We start from the raw sequence: 22,131 nt of genomic DNA, 5'->3' as shown, positions 1-22,131 counted from the left end.
TATAGTAATGGGTTCAAGGTCTGTATTGGTTGATTAGACTATGCTGAGAATACAAAAAGAATTATTTTTCTAACATATTCATTAACTTTGCCCAAAATATTTTTATTGTAGAACCTAAAACTGTAAAATGTATATAGACCTACTCTATTCAATTCCTAATCTCTAAAGCAATAAAATCTATTGCAGGATAGCAATACCTCAGCAGGATACATCAATGCTACCAATCAAGAACAATAAATATTTGATATCCGAGGCTATTTTGGTATTAATATGTATTTGGGATCAAGTTCGCAGTATCGATGGTATGAGGCTGTTTAAATAAAATAAATGTACATAATGCCTAACAGAAAACTCAACATTTACTATCCCGATTTCAAAGGACTGTGAAAGATAGGTGTAGATATCTAAATTATCCCATGCGATATACTGATCAAACTTTTTTTATATTGTATTTTATTCAGTGTAAAAATATGTTGCCGCCCTTGACATAAATTCATATCACGCGACGATTTTTCTTTGCTGATATCTCATAAATAATTGCAGATAATTAACATCGATATTACAGGCCTCAGGAAGAACCAGGCAAGTATTATTCATATTCTTAATTTTGATTTCATTTGACTTGTTGTTTCACATCTGTGGATATGCATCATGTTAGATGCCTCAAACAATGAGTCAGTCTCTTTTAATATATTTTTCATGTAAGAATTTTTCAGTAGTGTGTTAGGATCATTTACTCTTTTGAACTTCTTGAAATTATACTTCTTTGATAATGAATTACCTTATCTAAGGGATTTATTCATTACAATTGCTGCATGCAAATATACCTATATTTATCTATCTATCTATCAATATGTATGTATGTATGTATGTATGTATGTATGTATGTCATATATATATATATATATATATATATATATATATATATATGAAGCACAAGAGTATATGCATATGTGTTATAGCATTGATCAGAAAGATCAATTTTTCACAGGCTTTCATAATATGAGGTACTGTACTGAATTCTTAAGCAATTAACCATGCGTCACTTGAGTCAGGAATTAGATTTATGAAACTTGTAGATATCTTTGCTTATGAATGCATTGAGTTATCAAAACTATGTTCTACAAGACTGGCCTGTGAAACTAGTGTCTATTAAGAATTGCCCTGACATTACAAAAGAATATGTGTATCATATCACACATCAAAGGAGAATTGAATAACAAAAGAAAAGTCCAAGATCTGCCATGCTTGTTCCTGTTAAAGATTAAAATCACGCTATTTATTAGTTATTTGTAAAGAAATTGGTTCATCCTAATAACGCATCAAGAAAAACCATCATGGAGTTTAGTTTTATAAAAAAAAAATTTTTGACGAATATTCATCTGCCTTCATCATGTGACCAGGCTATCTTTGCAATGCCTAGAGGCCTTTAAAAAGCAAAGAAATCGTGAAAATATTGCTAAAAACGTAAGATAATGTTTTGAGCTGTTCATGAAAAATAGAATCATTATATTAGAGAATCTAATTACACATGAAATCTATGTATACAAGGCTGGTCTGTCACGCTGTATCTATGATTATTATCTAAATTGGATTGGCGATGAGTGGTGATTGATTAAAAAATTATATTTTTTTACGGTGAGTAACGACGTCATGTATCAACCTAATCACATTGACGTTTAATAGTATGATTAAATTACGAATAACGATAGGAAGATACTGATATTATAATTAGAAAGATGAGCAAATTTCATAATATTATATAAATAAATTGAAGTGTATTGTGAAAAATGAATTGAGCAATTATAGAGCAAATTCGGAAAATGTTTTAATTATTATGCGACTACTATAAACATTTTCATATAAAAATGTTCATCGATTTGTATTTTTGTATACCCTTTCAAATTTTATATGAAACCTGACAGTTATAATTATTTGCAAATCGCCAACACATACAGGAAATGTTATCTATTCGTGCATAAAATTACAGGTAAAAAAGGACATGAACTCTCATGCAGTGGGCATATCTATGTTGCTATTTAGCATAATAAATAAGTAATGAATAATGAACAATAGTTTGAAAGTAATAAAGACTACATTAAAACCTGAGAAGTCGCCTTTATCATATTTATTTTATAATATATATTTTATAAGAAATATATTGAGGAAACGTAGAGCAAAGAACGAGAACACATTTTTATCCCCAGAAGTAGAAGCTTAGTTTATAATAAAGAATTTTATACCAAAATATGAATAATTTTGTATTTCTTCTTATACCATGTCAAAATAAAATGAAACACGACAACTGAATTTATTTACAAATGCTCACACACGCGTAGAACAAATCTCCGAGTACTCTTAAAATTTCTAATGCATAAGACTTTCTAAATGCGTCTCATCGTAAACATTCCTTCTCTGCCATTTTTTTAAATAAAAAAGTGATGACCAAAGCTTTCAAAATGAGGATTGCAACAAAATGTTGAGCAGATTTCATGCATTTTTTTTTAGATAAAATGAGCACTCATAGAGCGAAGATTGAAAACTGAATATTTTAATCTTTATGTAATAAATTTACAATAGTATTTTTCGTGTTTGAATGCCTATATACCTTTTCAGTTTTTGTATATCGAATAAATATTGAAAGAATATTTCAAATGGTATATGAACCATAACAATTGGAATTATTTAAAAATGCACAAATATTTAAAATATATTATTATTATTATTATTATTATTATTATTATTATTATTATTATTATTATTATTATTATTACTATTATTATTATTATTATTATCGTTACTTGCCAAGCTACAACCCTAGTTGGAAAAGCAGAGTGTTATAAGCCTTAGGGCTCCAACAGGGAAAATAACCCATTGAGGAAAGGAATCATGAAAAAATAAAATATTTTAAGAACAGTAACAACATGAATATCTATATAAAGCTTAAAAACTTTAAAAAAACAAAAGGAAGAGAAATAAGATAGAATGGTGTGCTTGAGTGTACCCTCAAGCAAGAGAACTCCAACCCAAGACAGTGGAAGACCATGGTACAGAGGCTATGGCACTATCCAAGACTAGAGAAGAATGGTTTGATTTTGAAGTGTCCTTCTCATAGAAGAGCTGCTTACCATAGCGAAAGAGTCTCTTCTACCTTTACCTAGAGGAAAGTGGCTACTGAACAATGACAGTGCAGTAACCCCTTGGGTGAAGAAGAATTGTTTTGTAATCTCAGTGTTGTCAGGTGTATGAGGACAGAGGAGAATACGTAAAGAATGGGCCAGACTATTCGATGTATGTGTAGGCAAAGGGAAAATGAATCGTAACCCGAGAGAAGGATCCAATGTAGTACTGTCTGGCCCATCAAAGGACTCCATATCTCTCTAGCGGTAGTATCTCAACGGGTAGCGGGTGCCCTGGCCAATCTACTACCTGTAAAGTAAAATTACGAGTAAAAATGGGCATCAAGCGGTTTGCATTGAGCATATCTACGTTGCCATTTTGTGGAGTGACAAAAATATGGATTGCAATGGAAAGCTAAGTAAATTTTCTATATAATAGGATTGAATTAAGGGTAAGTGAATTCATTAAATACTTGAGAAGGTCTAAGTCAAATTGGCACTTATAAACATACATACACACACATACACACACACACACACACACACACACACATATATATATATATATATATATATATATATATATATATATATATATATATATATATATAAATATATAATTACACACACAAACACATATAAATATATATATATATATATATATATATATATATATATATATATATATATATATGTATATATATATATATATATATATATATATATATATATATACATACATATATATATATATATATATATATATATATATATATATATATATATATATATATATTGTGACGCATCTCATTGGTAACAGTGTCAATTTTGAGTGCTAGGAAAGAGCGAAGATACAAGCATAATATATACACAAAATGAACTATGTACGATCGTGTGACACACGGTTGGTACAATTTACATATATATACAGTATATATATATATATATATATATATATATATATATATATATATATATATATATATATATATATGTATATATATTTATATATATAACATATATATATATATATATATATATTTATATATATAACATATATATATATATATATATATATATATATATATATATATATATATATATATATATATATATATATATATATAGCCTTGCTACAGCCCTGGTTGGATGAGCAGAGTGCTACAAACATGAGGGATCCAACAGGAAATAACGTATTAAGGTAATTAAGCCCCCATGTATGTAGAAGTATATAGTGTACCAACCGTGTGTCACACGATCGTACATAGTTCATTTTGTGTATATATTATGCTTGTATCTTCGCTCTCCCCTCGCACTGAAAAGAACCTGAAAAACATGTCTGTTTTTCTCACTAGTAACGGTGTCGATTTTGAACATGAAATTTCCTGTTGCCTTGAGCTTTTGTATATAAAGGAGAGTCTTCTATAATAAATTCATTCAGTTGCTTTCATCCTGTCTTTGAGTCACAACCTTCTCTCGGCCCGTCACATTGGTGACCACGGAGTGACCTCCTACCTGCACAAAGCGATGGTTTTCTGTATGCTCGACTTCCTGAAGGGGTATTATCAGGTGCTTATAAACCCAGAAGACATCCCCAAGACCACCATCACCACTCCGTTTGGTACATACACCTTCAATTACTCCTGCTTTGGCCTTCGTAATGATGGGGCCACGTTTCAACATCCCATGGAGATCATCTTAGGGGACCTCCCCTTCTGTGTATGTTATGTGGACGACATACTTGTGTTCTCCTCCTCAAAAGAGGAACACCTCCGTCACCTGCGCATCGTGCTCGACTGCCTGCAACAAAACGGCATTGTAGTCCGGTACGACAAGTGTACCTTTGGCGCCAACGAAGTGTCATTCTTAGGGCACCGCATCACTCCTGAAGGAGTCCATCTCCTCCCTGAGAAGGTAGCAGCCGTTCAGGACTTTCCTGCGCCCTCGACCGTCAAAGCTCTGCAGGAATTCTTGGGCATGATCATCTATTATCACCGTTTTCTGCCAGGCATTGCCGCCACTCTTGCTCCCCTCTACGTCTCCCTCAAGGTTCAAGCCAAAGAACCTGAAGTGGGGTCCCCTTCAAGAAGCGGCCTTCTGCAATACAAAGAAGGCCCTGTCAACCACTGCGGCTCTCACTTTTCATATCCCACATGCCCCTCTCCTTCTCTCCAACGATGCCAGCGACGTCGCTATTGGTGCAGTACTCGAGCAGGTGGTCAACGGCTCGCCTCACCCATTGGCCTTATTCATTAGAAAACTGTCCAAGGCAGAATCGGGTTATTCTACCTTCGATCGCGAATTGCTGGCGGTGCACTTGGCTGTCCGTCACTTTCGCCATTTCTTAGAAGGTATGCCCTTCGTCATTCAAACAGACCACATGCTTCTGGTGCACGCCTTCACTAGACAGTCTGACGCCTGGTCCGCCCGTCAACGCTGACATCTCTCTGCCGTGGCCGAATACAATTGCACCCTTCAATATGTCCTTGGGAAAATGAATCCCGTTGCCGATGCCCTGTCAAGAAACACGTTGGCTGCCGTTCAACTGGGATTGGATTACAACGCCCTGGCTGAAGCCCATCGACAGGATCCAGAGTATCAAGCATGTAAGGCATCCTGCACGTCCCTCCGTTGGGAAGACTTCCCCCTCGAAGACTCCAACACCACCCTCCTTTGTGATGTCAGTACTGGTAGACCGCGACCTTGGATTAATGCTCTCATGCGCCGGCAGGTGTTTGATTTCATTCACGGCCTTTCACATCCCTCATGCCGTTCTACCGCACAGCTGCTGAAGACAAAGTTCATGTGGCACGGCATTTATAACAATGCTAAGGATTGGGTCCGCGCCTGTTCTTCTTGCCAAACTTCCAAAATACATCGACACACGGATTCAGGAGTGGGCACCTTTCCTCAACCTCAGCGTCATTTCGCACACATTCACGTCGACGTTATAGGCCCCCTACCCACATCACAAGGACATTGTTATCTGTTTACCGTCATCGACCGCTCCACTCGTTGGCCTGAAGCCATTCGCATGGAAACTACAACGTCCGCCTCATGTACATCTGCCTTACTCTCTGGATGGATTACAAGATTTGGTATCCCGGACATATTACTTTTGACAGAGGTACCACTTTCACTTCTCAATTGTGGACATAATTAGCGAATCTCCTGGGCATCACCCTACATCACACAACGGCCTACAACCCTGCTGCCAATGGAATGGTTGAACGTTTTCATCACACCCTCAAAGTAGCTTTGATGTCCCACTGCAAGGATTCCAACTGGTTTACTCAGCTTCCCTGGGTCCTTCTGGGACTAAGGACCACTCCTAAAGACGCCTTCAACGTCTCGGCAGCTGAAATGGTGTATGGCGACCCGTTGGTCGTCCCTGCCGAATTTTTTCCTTCAACAACCTCCTCCAATGATCTCCAGCGTATACGTCACGTCGTGGGAAAATTTACTCCATGCCGCCAGACTTACAAGCCCCCAGCGAAGCATCACATACCAACAGACTTGCACTGTGCAACGCACGTCTTCCTGCGCAACGACACTAGCAAGCCACCGCTAACGCCCCCTTACACGGGCCCTTTCCTTGCGATCCGACCCACCTACAGTTCGTCTCTCTAGATCAGGGCGCCCTATTTATCATGTAAAGTATGTCATTTTCAGGGGGGGGGGAGCCATATACCAACCGTGTGTCACACGATCTTACATAGTTCATTTTGTGTATATATTATGCTTGTATCTTCGCTCTCCCCTCACACTAAAAAGAACCTGAAAAACATGTCTGTTTTTCTCACCGGTAATGGTGTCGATTTTGAACATGTAATTTCCTGTTGCCTTGAGCTTTTGTATATGAAGGAGAGTGTTCTATAATAAACTCACTCAGTTGCTTTCATCCTGTCTTTGGGTCACAACCTTCTCTCGGCCCGTCACAATAGTTAAAAATTCATCATCAATGTAGAGATATGGATGCTGAAGAGCCACTGTTTTTGACCTATTTATAAAAATACATTCAGTTCTGGGGAGGATTAGCTTCATCCCTCATAATGTGCAATATGTACTAATTATAGCTGGATCCATATTAAGGGATTCTGCAATATTATGTCTGTATTTTGGATATGGCATTGATGCAAAGGGAGTAGCATCATCTGCCTTTTCAATACATTTGTTTTCTATGCCAAATATCTGCTTATATAATATGAAAAGTAAAGTACTGAGAACACTACCCCCGAGGAACATCAGACACTATCTTTCTATAATCATTATACATTTAGGTATATGTATATGTATAAATATATGCAGCCTATATAGAAGTGTATATCGTGTATAGATATAGACGTCGATATATACAGTAGATGTATATATTATAGAAAATAGGCAAGACATAAAAAATAATAAGATTAAATAAATACATACCTAAAAAAATTCTCAGTGTAATTTATCAAATCAGAGTCATACATACCCACACACCTATACACACATGAACAAACATTCATTCAGAAATTTTAGTCACGTAGTTTTCCATGCAGTGTTATGAAAAGTTTCTTTTGCTATTTTTTACTAAGAATGTTGCCTCCCATGTTGAAGTATGTGAACAGAGAGCAAAGCTAGGGCAAATGCTAAACCAGTGATGGAAAAAGAAGTAGGTTAGCACTGCTAGTCTTTCCAGTGATATGCAATGGACTGGGTCTGTCTACTTGCAGAGATGGACTTTGCATTTGGAGCAAGAAAAGATGAAGTTGGAAATAGATTAATGAAAAAAGGGTCAGAGATAAAACTTCTGACAATAAAGATTTTGTATGTAAGAATTTGTGAAATTTAAGACTTCTTTGTTTATACCTTTCTTATTATACAAAACAGTTATTGTAACTAACAAGGAGAACATTATAAAATGTGGTATCAGTTTTCAATTGCATTTATACCACTGGGTCAGGTAATAAAAGAAATAAAAAAGAGGGGGAAAAATTAGGCTTATCTGATTTTATTACAAGACCTGCGAATCCGTGTCTGTTAAAAGCAATGTTACGTAACACAACTGTTGCAGATATAACTTTTTGAGTGGATTCAGGGAATCTCATTTAGCTCTTTGCATGGGGTCCTTCACTGTCACGTGTAGAAGATGAAATCGATGTTTCCATTTTCCTATAATGTGCTCATTTTGTCTTACATTACAAGTTTACTGATAGTTTATTCATTCATTATTGTGGGCAGAATTGTAGAGATGATCAAGGGCAGTGTGTGTATGCGCACCATTTCCGAATGGGGATACCTTAATGAGGTGAAAGGGTTTGTGTATCTCTACAACCAACAAAGCTGTACTAGCCAGGGTCATCTATACTGATCAGACTAAAGTCTCCCACAATCACCAATCCGCTGTGGCCAAATCCCAGACATAAATAAGGACATGTCTGAGGTCTATGTCCTACAGCTGATAAGAGACGACTGTAGTTTTTGTTATTGGTATTGGTGTTGTGTAAGCAGAAGAGGTGTCATTAACCAACTGTGGGAAATATAACAGCTGCTCTTGGCAATTGATTCTCACTAATTGTTACAGGCCATTTATCTACTATGTTAATAAATCACATTTATCTTAGACGTTGAGTAATACCCTTTTCTCTTACAAACTCTTCACACTTCTCGTGGTGGGGGACCCTCACTATCCAAATATATCTCCCATCAATCATTCCCATCACTCCATGAAATCCTTGCAATTGGTAGAATTCATCCTTTATTTCCAGTTATGTGTTTTCACTATGGAGTATCACAAAGTCCTTGACCCTCCTAAACAGAGAGTTATTAACTCGATAAATGGTTTGGGAAGCCGATTATTGGGTCACTTGAAGAGGAACTCCTACCACCATATGAAATGTTCTTGTTGCACACTATCGAAGTGGAATTAACATTTATTGAAATGTCAGATGATACTTGCTTCTAACTTGTAAGATGTTATATGACGGATGTTATTAAGTCCCAGATATTCATTATGCCTTGCCGTAACAATCTATATCCATTTAATAACTCAGCATCATTAAATACCTTCAATATGCTTCTCCTGTCCAGAAAGACTCGTCACTCTCCACATATCACGATGGAGTTTCACTAAATTGCGAAGTTTCCCTAAATCTAAGATATATATACCCGTGCCTTCACGCAAATGCAAGTAACTATCCAGCTGGAGCGTGGAGCGGACTTTGATCCACATTTATTTAGCAAGCCACTAATGCTTAGTGGATTTTATGAATACTGTTTAGCACACAACTAGCTTAGTAACCAACTGACCCCACCTACAGCCCCAACTGGCTCAGCAGGGTTTTACGAATTTTAGAACAGGTTCAAGGAACTGTCGTATATTATGCTAAGATAAGATTCAAGAGGAATAATTTACAATAATAAAAATCTCAAAGGCAAAAATAACGGATTTTGAGCGAAGCGAAAAATCGATTTTTGGGTGAGATGGCAATGACGTCCTGATGGAAGGTTCCTTCAGTAGCTTCCTGAGGGTATATATGACTACAGTAGATATTCCCAGAGAATTAGACTAAAGGTTACACAGAATTCTAACTTCTGGCGCAAGTACCTGTAAGGTTTCCCTTTTGGATATCGTATATCAACAGGGGACATATGCTTGACATGCCACATGGCTATCTGCACCCCACATAGCGTTTACGCTTCGAGGGGGAAGGTGTGGCAAGTTATAGGAGGGGCCGTTGCAAAGTTCTCCTCCTGTTTTACTGTTACGGTACCGAGCGACGTAAACAAATGGCAGCCATAGCTGTCCGCCATCTTGACAAACGTCACATCCGCCCGCATCATTCCTTCTGATGTAGCGTTTCCATACCGAGTGTATTTCCCGGTATTCGCTAATTTTTCGCATTATGTCGCAATCTTCAGCCTCGCCTTCTCCTGGAAAGTTGAGTACCATATTCTTGTATTGTATGAATAAGCTCTAGCCGTAAAGTAACGATTTTTTATCCTTAAATCTTGTGTCTTGTGGTGGAGCTGTGCCCTAACCGGAGGCGTCATGTTGCAACGCTACTGTCCACCTCGCATGCTTTATTTAGTAAGCCAGGACAGCATTCCCGGTCTTATAACTAATTAAACAACATTAGTTATTTAGTCTTCATTGCTAGGAATTAGTTAAATTATGCCGATTGTTTTGTGAATGTGTCAATCCTTGAAAATTGTTAATAAGTAAACACGAGTGATGGTTTCAACTATCAGTAAACTTATAAGACAAAATGGAAACTATTTTTTTAACATTCTTTTAACAATATACGGAGCAAGTTTAATGAGGATATAACTAAAATTTCAAACTTTATTATTATAACATTTATCAAACAAAATACATTTTACCTATATTATAAAACGATAAAACTTGACATTTATTTAAGGCAAATAGCATAATGACATATAAAACTATCGAGTCGTTTTCCACTTTGACCCATTCCTTCATTGACACCAGTAACCCTACTTGGAATCGTAAATCTAAAGAAAGTTTGTATTGGTTTTAAGCAATAATTAATCATGATATTCTTTACTCTTTCTAATATCTGTTGTTAGAAAAAACAGTATCATTATTTACTGTTTCTAATGTATAAAAGAAATGTAGTATTCTAAACTATTTCTGATGTATGAAAGAAAACGTGAAATTCTTTACTGTTCCTGATGTATAAAAGATATATAACATTCTTTACTGTTTCTGATGTATAAAAGAAATGTGACATTCTTTACTGTTTCTGATGATTAAAAGAAATGTGAAATTCTTTACAGTTTCTGATGTATAGAAGAGATGTGACATACTTTACTGTTTCTGGTGTATAAAATAAATGTGACATTCTTTACAGTTTCTGATGTATGAAAGAAATGTGACATTCTTTACTGTTTCTGATGTATAAAAGAAATGTGACATTCTTTACTGTTTCTGATGTATGAAAGAAATGTGACATTCTTTTCAGTTTCTGATGTATAAAAGAAATGTGATATTCTTTACTGTTTCTGATGTATAAAAAAATGTGACATTCTTTACTTTTCTGATGTATATAAGAAATATGACATTCTTTACAGTTTCTGATGTATGAAAGAAATGTGACATTCTTTACTGTTCCTGATTTATAAAAGAAATGTGACATTCTTTACTGTTTCTGATGTATAAAAGAAATGTGACATTCTTTACTGTTCCCGATGTATAAAAGGAATGTGACATTCTTTGAAGTTGCTGATGTATAAAAGAAATGTGGCATTCTTTACTGTTTCTTATGTATGAAAGAAATGTGACATTCTTTATTGTTTCTGATGTATAAAAGAAATGTGACATTCTTTACTGTTTCTGATGTATAAAAGGAATGTGACATTCTTTACAGTTTCTGATGTATAAAAGAAACGTGACATTCTTTACTGTTTCTGATGTATGAAAGAAATGTGACATTCTTTACAATTTCCGATGTATGAAAGAAGTGTGACATTCTTTACTGTTTCTGATGTATAAAAGAAATGTGACATTCTTTACAATTTCCGATGTATGAAAGAAATGTGACATTCTTTACTGTTTCTGATGTATAAAAGAAATGTGACATCCTTTACTGTTTCTGATGTATAAAAGAAATCTGATATTCTTTACTGTCTCTGATGTATAAAAGAAATGTGACATTCTTAACTGTTTCTGATGTATAGAAGAAATGTGACATTCTTTACTGTTTCTGATGTATAAAAGAAAACGTGACATCCTTTACTGTTTCTGATGTATAAAAGGAATGTGACATTCTTCACAGTTTCTGATGTATAAAAGAAATGTGACATTCTTTACTGTTTCTGATATATAAAAGAAAACGTGACATCCTTTACTGTTTCTGATGAATAAAGGAATATGACATCCTTTACTGTTTCTGATGTAAAAAAGAAATGTGACATTCTTTACTGTTCCTAATGTGTAAAAGAAATGTGACATTCTTTACAGTTTCTGGTGTATAAAAGAAATGTGACATTCTTTACTGTTTTTGATGTATAAAAGAAATATGACATCCTTTACTGTTTTTTGATGTATAAAAGGAATGTGATATTCTTTACAGTTTTTGATGTATAAAAGAAATATGACATTCTTTACTGTTCCTAATGTGCAAAAGAAATGTGACATTCTTTACAGTTTCTGATGTATAAAAGAAATGTGATATTCTTTACTGTTTCTGATGTATAAAAGAAATATGACATCTTTTACTGTTTCTGAAGTATAAAAGGAATGTGATATTCTTTACAGTTTCTGATGTATAAAAGAAATATGACATTCTTTACTGTTTCCAATGTATGAAAGAAAACGTGACATCCTTTACTGTTTCTGATGTATAAAAGGAATGTGATATTCTTTACTCTTTCTGGTGTATAAAAGGAATGTGATATTCTTTACAGTTTCTGATGTATGAAAGAAATGTGACATTCTTTACTGTTCCTGATGTATAAAAGAGATGTGACATTCTTTACTGTTTCTGATGTATAAGAGAAATGTGACATTCTTTACTGTTTCTGATGTATAGGAGAAATGTTAAATTCTTCACAGTTTCTGATGTTTAAAAGAGATGTGACATTCTTTACTGTTTCTGATGTATGAAAGAAACGTGACATTCTTTACTATTCCTGATGTATAAAAGAAATGTGACATTCTTTACTGTTTCTGATGTATAAGAAAAATGTGAAATTCTTTACAGTTTCTGATGTATAAAAGAAAATCTGATATTCTTTACTGTTTCTGATGTATGAAAGAAACGTGACATTCTTTACTATTCCTGATGTATAAAAGAAATTTGACATTCTTTACTGTTTCTGATGTATAAAAGAAAATCTGACATTCTTTACTGTTTCTGATGTATAAAAGGAATGTGAAACTCTTTACAGTTCCTGATGTATAAAAGAAATGTGACATTCTTTACTGTTCCTGATTTATATAAGAAATTTCACATTCTTTACTGTTTCTGGTGTATAAAAGAATTGTGATATTCTTCACTGTTTCTGACGTATAAAAGAAATGTGACATTCTTTACTGTTCCTGATGTATCAAAGGAATGTGACTTTCTTTACTGTTTCTGATGTATAAAAGAAATGTGGCATTCTTTACTGTTTCTGATGTATAAAAGAAATGTGACATTCTTTAATGTTTCTGATGTATAAAATAAATGTGACATTCTTTACTGTTCCTTATGTATAAAAGAAATATGACATTCTTTACTGTTTCTGATGTATAAAAGAAATGTGACATTCTTTACATTTTCTGATGTATGAAAGAATAGTTACATTCTTTACTGTTCCTGATGTATAAAAGAAATGTGACATTCTTTACTGTTTCTGATGTATAAAAGAAATGTGACATTCTTTACATTTTCTGATGTATGAAAGAATAGTTACATTCTTTACTGTTCCTGATGTATAAAAGAAATGTGACATTCTTTACTGTTTCTGATGTATGAAAGAAATGTGACATTCTTTACAGTTTCTGATGTAAAAAAAAAAATGTGACATTCTTTACTGTTTCTGATGTATAAAAGAAATGTGAAATTCTTTACAGTTTCTGATGTATAAAAGAAATATGACATTCTTTACTGTTTCCGATGTATGAAAGAAAACGTGACATCCTTTACTGTTTCTGATGTATAAAAGGAATGTTATATTTTTTACTCTTTCTGGTGTGTAAAAGGAATGTGATATTCTTTACAGTTTCTGATGTATAAAAGAAATGTGACATTCTTTACTGTTCCTGATGTATAAAAGAGATGTGACATTCTTTACTGTTTCTGATCTATAAGAGAAATGTGACATTCTTTACTGTTTCTGATGTATAGGAGAAATGTGAAATTCTTCACAGTTTCTGATGTTTAAAAGAGATGTGACATTCTTTACTGTTTCTGATGTATGAAAGAAACGTGGCATTCTTTACTATTCCTGATGTATAAATGAAAACGTGGAATTCTTTACAGTTCATGATGTATAAAAGAAATGTGACATTCTTTACTGTTTCTGGTGTATAAAAGAAAACCTGACATTTTTAACTATTCCTGATGTATAAAAGAAATGTGACATTCTTTACTGTTTCTGATGTATAAGAGAAATGTGAAATTCTTTACAGTTTCTGATGTATAAAAGAAAATCTGACATTCTTTACTGTTTCTGATGTATGAAAGAAACGTGACATTCTTCACTATTCCTGATGTATAAAAGAAATGTGACATTCTTTACTGTTTCTGATGTATAAAAGAAAATTTGACATTCTTTACTGTTTCTGATGTATAAAAGGAATGTGAAATTCTTTACAGTTCCTGATGTATAAAAGAAATGTGACATTCTTTGCTGTTCCTGATTTATATAAGAAATGTCACATTCTTTACTGTTTCTGGTGTATAAAAGAATTGTGATATTCTTCACTGTTTCTGACGTATAAAAGAAATGTGACATTCTTTACTGTTCCTGATGTATTAAAGGAATGTGACATTCTTTACTGTTCCTTATGTATAAAAGAAATGTGACATTCTTTACTGTTTCTGATGTATAAAAGAAATGTGGCATTCCTCACTGTTTCTGATGTATAAAAGAAATGTGACATTCTTTAATGTTTCTGATGTATAAAAGAAATGTGACATTCTTTACTGTTCCTTATGTATAAAAGAAATATGACATTCTTTACTGTTTCTGACGTATAAAAGAAATGTGACATTCTTTACATTTTCTGATGTATGAAAGAATAGTTACATTCTTTACTGTTCCTGATGTATAAAAGAAATGTGACATTCTTTACTGTTTCTGATGTGTAAAAGAAATGTGACATTCTTTACATTTTCTGATGTATGAAAGAATAGTTATATTCTTTACTGTTCCTGATGTATAAAAGAAATGTGACATTCTTTACTGTTTCTGATGTATGAAAGAAATGTGACATTCTTTACAGTTTCTGATGTAAAAAAGAAATGTGACATTCTTTACTGTTTCTCATGTATAAAAGAAATGTGGCATTCTTTACAGTTTCCGATGTACAAAAGAAATGTGACATTTTTATTGTTTCTGAAGTATGAAATAAATGTGGCATTCTTTACTGTTTCTGATGTATAAAAGAAATGTGACATTCTTTACTGTTCCTGGTTTATAAAAGAAATGTGACGTTCTTTACTGTTTCTGGTGTATAAGAAATGTGACATTCCTTACTGTTTCTGATGTATAAAAGAAATGTGACATCCTTTACTTTCTCTGATCTATGAAAGAAATGTGACATTCTTTACTGTTCCTGATGTATAAAAGGAATGTCACATTCTTTACTGTTTCTGATGTATAAAAGAAATGTGATATTCTTTACAGTTTCTGATGCATAAAAGAAATGTTACATTCTTTACTGTTTCTGATGTATAAAATAAATGGAGAAATTTTTTACTGTTTCTGATGTATAAAAGAAATGGAGACATCCTTTACTGTTTCTGATGTATAAAAGAAATATTACATTCTTTACAGTTTCTGATGTATAAAAGAAATGTGACCTTCTTTACAGTTTCTGATGTATAAAAGAAATGTGACATTCTCTACTGTTTCTGATGTATGAAAGAAATATGACATTCTTTACAGTTTCTGATGTATGAAAGAAATGTGACATTCTATATAGTTTCTGATTTAAAAAAAAAAAAAAACAAGTGATATTCTTCACTGTTTCTGAAGTATAAAAGAAAATGAAATTCTCTGTTCTTTTTTATGTGTAAAAGAAAATGAAATTCTTTACTGTTTCTGATGCATAAAATAAAATGAAATCATTTAATGTTTCTGATGTCTAGAAGAAAATTCTATATTCTTTACTGTTTTTGATGTCTAAAAGAAAATTAAATTCCTTACTGTTTCTGATGTCTGAAAGAAAATGAAATTCCTTACTGTTTCTGATGTCTATAAAAAATTAAATTCTTTACAGTTTTTGATGTCTAAAAGAAAATGAAATTATTTACTGTTTCTGATGTCTAAAAGAAAATGAAATTCTTTACTGTTTCTGATGTCTAAAAGAAAATTAAATCCTTTACTGTTTTTGATGTTTGAAATAAAATTAAATTATTCATTGATTATGGTGTCTAGAAGAAAATTTTGTATTCTCTGCTGTTTCAGATGTATAAAAGAAATGACGTTCTTCACAAAAATTTACATTGTACGATAACTGTAAGACATTTTTATTCATAAAAGACTCCTCTTTCTTAATTGGAATGGAATATACATTTAGCTTTTTATAAAGACTTAACAATTAAAACAATATGGTATTTCAACTTTGCGCCTACAGTACATGATATTCAGCTTACAACCTATGAATTGCGGCCTGTACGTTATCATAACCCTTCAAACCTGCAGAAAGTGATAAAAAAAAGTTTCGCTTTGACATTTCAACCGAAATAACAATAGATATTTTCTAAAATAACGCGCCTATCTGTTCTATAAACTAAAATGTCTAAAATTGGTAACTGTATGCATTTAAGTTTTCCTTAAAGGATATTTTCATTTGGAATATCGTTGGTTATCAAACTTGTCTAAAGAAAAATGAAAAATATTTAGGCTTAGGCCAGACATAAAATACACCAAGAACTTAAAAATATACATACATACATATATATATATATATATATATATGAAGGCTATGGATTGACTACTGTAGCTAAAGAAATTTGTTGGCATAGACTGGCATAAAACGTTCATAAACAGACGCAAGAGGGAGTATATGTCTGAGGCCTCTGTTCTGCAGTGGGGTAGCACTGGCTGAAGAGATATATATATATATATATATATATATACATATATATATATATATATATATGTGTGTGTGTGTATATATATAGCTTATTTGTGTTCTAGGTAGGCTGTACCGGTAGCCTATATCTAAACTATGATTATTTGAGCACAGTATGCAATATGTTGTATTCTAACTGCACACCGGGCAGCAATAATAATAATAATAATAATAATATATAATAATAATAATAATAATAATAATAATAATAATAATAATAATAATAATAATATCTAAAGCAACCACAACAACAACAACAACAATAATAATAATAATAATAATAATAATAATAATAATAATAATAATGTACCAGAAATTACGAATTCAATTAAGATGGCTATGGAATTTGCATGTAGAAGTGGTGGCACTAATCATTCAAGCACTAGGGACCATACCTAAGTCATTGAAAAGGAATCTAGAGAAGGTGGGAGCCGATATAGCCTCAGGACTTGTACAGACTAGCAGGCTACTTGAAACAACACATATAGTGAGCAAAGTGATGGACGCCTAAGTGAGCTGGATGTAACCTGGAACTCCACACTATAAGCCACCAGTCCTCTGCAGACTGTGATTCACACAATAATAATAATAATAATAATAATAATAATAATAATAATAATAATAATAATAATAATAATAATAATAATAATAATAATTCAACACGAACATATTACTTACAAATTTGATCTTGTTTCAGACTGAGGTTCATTCAAGAAACTTCTGAGGTAAGTAATTGCCCTTATTCAGTTGAATCAATAGATACATTTTACCCCATTCACTTACCCGTAGCCCCTAACAGGATAATATAATAATAAATACTACTGGCGCGATGTAGAATACCCAACTGAGAGAGAGAGAGAGAGAGAGAGAGAGAGAGAGAGAGAGATGTTTAACTTTAATTATTTCGTCTTTCGCTGAAGGAAAATCGGAGAGGTTCCGAAGGCACGTAAACCAGTCGGCTGAGGATGTCAATATCAGCATACTGGTAGGAGACGGAATATCTGTGCATCACCTGCGAGAGAAACAGAGCCACGAATCATTTGGATAATCAGTTTAAATTTGTTGGGCCATGATATCTTACAAACACACATACACATATATTTGCATATATATAAACTAACAAACATCCATACTATATATATATATATATATCTCACACACAGACACACACACATATATATATATATATATACATATATATATATATATATATATACATATACAACAGTATATATATATCTATATATCTATATATATATATATATATATACAACAGTATATATATATATATATCACAATGGCATCTAATATCGAATTCTACCTTGGGAATGTATATCCTCTAGAAATCCATATATGATAACAGTTTCTGGCTGGGCAAAGATTTGAACCTATGCATCTCAGCCGAAACCAAGCCTGCAGGGACTCAAACCATGCTATCAAGTTTATTACCAGTGCACCGTATATATCCCTGTCGAATTCAGGAATCTGTTCTTAAACATAGAATAAACCTATTACCTCCATGATAGCTGATTACTTATAATAAATATGTCACTAATACTCGTTATTTTAATCAATGGAATTATCAACCATAATGGTATTTTATATCGAATTCTACCCCTCTTGATAGCATGGTTGGTTAGACTCCCTGCAGGCATGGTTTTAGCTAAGAGGCATAGGTTCGAATCTTTGCCCAGCCAGAAACTGTTATCATAAATGAATTTCCACTGTATTTACATTCCCAAGGTATAATTCGATATTGAATGTTATTATGGTTGATATTTACATTGATTAAAATCACAAGTGTTAGTGATATACATTCATCTTAAATAACCACGTGTTGCAAAATCACTAATAAGCTATCATACTGGAGATGGGTTTATTTCAAGTCTAAGAACAGATTTCTGAATACGCCAGGAATATATACGGTGGACTGGTATTACACTTATACATCTCTCTTCATAGCATGGTTGGTTAGAGTACCTGCTGGCATGGTTTCTGATAAGAGGCATAGGTTCAAATCTTTGCCCAGCCAGAAGCTGTTATCATAAATGAATTTCCAGTAGATATATATTCCCAAGGTAAAATTCGATATTAAATACCATTGTGGTTGATATTTACATGGATTAAAATCCCAAGTGTTAGTGATATAGTTATCTATATATACAGTATATATATATATATATATATATAAATATATATATATATGTGTATATATATATATATATATATATATATATATATATATATATATATATATATATATATATATATATATATATATACATATATATATATATATATATATATATATATAATAAATTTTGCACATTTATACGTGTTTTTCATATTTCAAATAAGCCATATATATTAACATATTAAAGTCTGAATTCTCTTAACAACCTCGGGATCAGAACACCAGGCGAATCACTCAAAGACTATACTATCTGTCCGGCCGGGCTTCGAATCCTGGTCCAGGATACTTGTGTCACATTGACCATACCACTCAGCCACGAAGAAAGATATCGCCGGGGGCTCTGATCCCGAGGTTGTTAAGAGAATCCAGACTTTAATGTGTTAATATATATGACTTATTTGAAATATATATATATATATATATATATATATATATATATATATATATATATATATATATATATATATATATAATTTCATCACTAACACTCATGATTTTAATTTTCTATATAGGCCACAAATATACTTAAATATCAAATTCGCTCTGCTTGTTTGCATATGATACTGTTTCGACTATGGTCAGTCGTAAGGAAAGACGAACTGATAAAGTCTGGGAGCGATTTTCAAGGGATGAAAGTTCAGAGTATACGTTAACAGAGTGTAAAGACATATTAATATAGACAATGGTGAATGAAAGTGGTTGATATGATTCAGTATCTGGGAATAAATATAAGGCAATTATTAATAAGAGTCTCTAGTTGTCTATAGAATATATAAAGCAATTGTTGAATCATTTATTCTTTTATATAAAATAAAAGTGGTTGCTCAAGGTATATGAAGAAAGCAAAGCCTAAACATGTAAGATGAACTTATTGCACAGTATGTGTGGAGTAAAATATAATCTGCAGCGTGAGGAGTGTGGACGCATATATGTGGAAAAATGTTAGAAAGACTGAATAAGGATATCTCGAGGTGGTTAGGTCATGTGGAGAGAATGGATAACTATACATTTACAATATGAGAATACAACTTAGACGTATCAAATGGTAAGAGGAAAGGAAGGTCCAGAAAAGGATGGTTGATGGCAAGAATGAATTGTTGGAATCGCAAAATGATTTAGCTTCAAGGAAGCACAAGAGTGTATGTAAAGATAGGAGTGAAGCAGCAGTATGTGTAGAGAGTTCAATGTGTTGCAGATGAACCTTCTGTACAGGTGTATGAAGTGTCACATATTGTTTAAGTTTTACTATAAATTATATCAAATTTATATATTATTATCATTATTATTACTGGCTAAACTACAACCCTAGTTGGAAAAGCAAGATGCTATAAGCCCAAGGGCTCCAACAGGGAAAAATAGCCCAGTGAGGAAAGTATATGAAGAAATAAATAAAGGATATATGAAGTACTGAAAATTAAAATAAAATATTTTAAAAACATAACAACATTAAAACAGATATTTTGTATATAAAATATAAAAGGACTTATGTAAGCCTGTTCAACATAAAAACATTTGCTGCGAGTTTGAGCTTTTTAAGTTCTACAGATTCAACTACCCGATTAGGAAGATCATTCCACAACTTGGTCACAGCTGGAATATAACTTCTAAAGTACTGTGTACTAATGAGCCTCATGATGGAGAAGGCCTGACTATTAGAATTAACTGCAAACCTAGTATTACGAACAGGATGGAACTGTCCGGGAAGATCTGAATGCAAAGGATGGTCAAAATTATAAAAAATCTTATGCAACATGCATAATGAACCAACTGAACGACGGTGCCAAAGATTAATATCTAGATCAGGAATAAGAAATTTAATAGACCGTAAGTTCCTGTCCAACAAATTAAGATGAGAATCAGCCGCTGAAGACCAGACAGGAGAACAATACTCGAAACAAGGTAAGATGGAAGAATTAAAACACTTCTTCAGAATAGATTGATCACTGAAAATCTTGGAAGACTTTCTCAATAGGCCAGTTTTTTTATGCAATTGAAGAAGACACTGACCTAATTTGTTTCTCAAAAGTAAATTTACTGTCGAAAATCACGCCTAAAATTTTAAAAGAGTCATACAATGTTAAAGAAACATTATCAATGGTGAGATCAGGATATTGAGGAGCCACTGTCCTTGACCTACTTACAATCATACTTTGAGTTTTGTTAGGAGTCAACTTCATACCCTGTAATTTGCACCATGCACTAGTTTTAGCTAGATCTCTATTAAGGAATTCAGCATCTACATTCAGGGGATGGAATTGATGCAAAGAGAGTAGCATCATCTGCATATGGAACAAGCTTGTTTTCAAGACCCAAACCACATGTCATGTGTATATAGTATGAAAAGTAACAGACCAAGAACACTACTTTCAGGAACACCAGATATCACATTCCTTACCTCACTATGGTACCCATAAACAACAACTCTTTGCAATCAATTACTTAAAAATTCAATAATGATGGTAAGAAATGACCCACCCACTCCTAACTGTTTGAGTTTGAAAACAAGGGCCTCATGATTAACACGATCAAAGGCAGCATTAAAATCAAGGCCAATCTTACGAACTTCCTGACCACAATCAAGGGATTTCTGTACAGTATTGGAGATTGTAAGAAGGGCACCACATGCTCCAAAGCCTTTACAAAAACCAAACTGCAAACTAGGGAACAGATGATTACCTTCAACAACCCCATTAAGACGTTTTACCAAAAGACGTTCAAAAAGTACATGAACAGAGCTTTAATTTCACGAGACCGAAAAGCTAAACTAGTTAGTTTAGCCTCAGGAAAACAGGAATGAGAAAGTTCGAGTTTCTCATTACTCTGCTTGCTGTCAAACATATCTGCCAAAAGGGTTGCCCTTTCCTTTGGACAGAGTGACAGAGCCATCTGGATTAAGTAAAGGAGGAACTATTGCATCTACACCAAAGAGTGCAGATTTAACGGTAGTCCACCACTTACGCTCCTAGATTGTACCAAAAAGGGTTTCTTTTATGGTTAAATTGTATTCTTTTTCAGTTGAAGCATAAACTCTC

At 33.1% G+C, this 22,131-nt stretch overlaps 1 protein-coding gene across 2 annotated transcripts in view; it reads right to left on the bottom strand.

The window, feature by feature from the left end:
• Positions 1-2,996: 2,996 nt before the first annotated feature.
• The window catches only part of LOC137646793 (probable cytochrome P450 49a1), a 79,362-nt gene continuing 60,227 nt past the window's right edge, over positions 2,997-22,131 (bottom strand). The window contains exon 11 of one of the 2 annotated variants that reach the window (XM_068379883.1): positions 2,997-3,429. In XM_068379883.1, coding sequence (XP_068235984.1) covers positions 3,361-3,429 — 69 coding nt within the window. In that variant the 3' untranslated portion in view covers positions 2,997-3,360. Of the gene's footprint in view, positions 3,430-17,185; positions 17,918-22,131 lie in introns of those variants that run through there. The other variant, XM_068379882.1, reaches the window with a different exon arrangement.

The sequence above is a fragment of the Palaemon carinicauda genome, chromosome 9, assembly GCF_036898095.1.
Source record: "Palaemon carinicauda isolate YSFRI2023 chromosome 9, ASM3689809v2, whole genome shotgun sequence".
Classification (NCBI taxonomy): Eukaryota; Metazoa; Arthropoda; class Malacostraca; order Decapoda; family Palaemonidae; genus Palaemon; species Palaemon carinicauda.
This window is presented reverse-complemented; position numbering and strand designations above follow the sequence as displayed.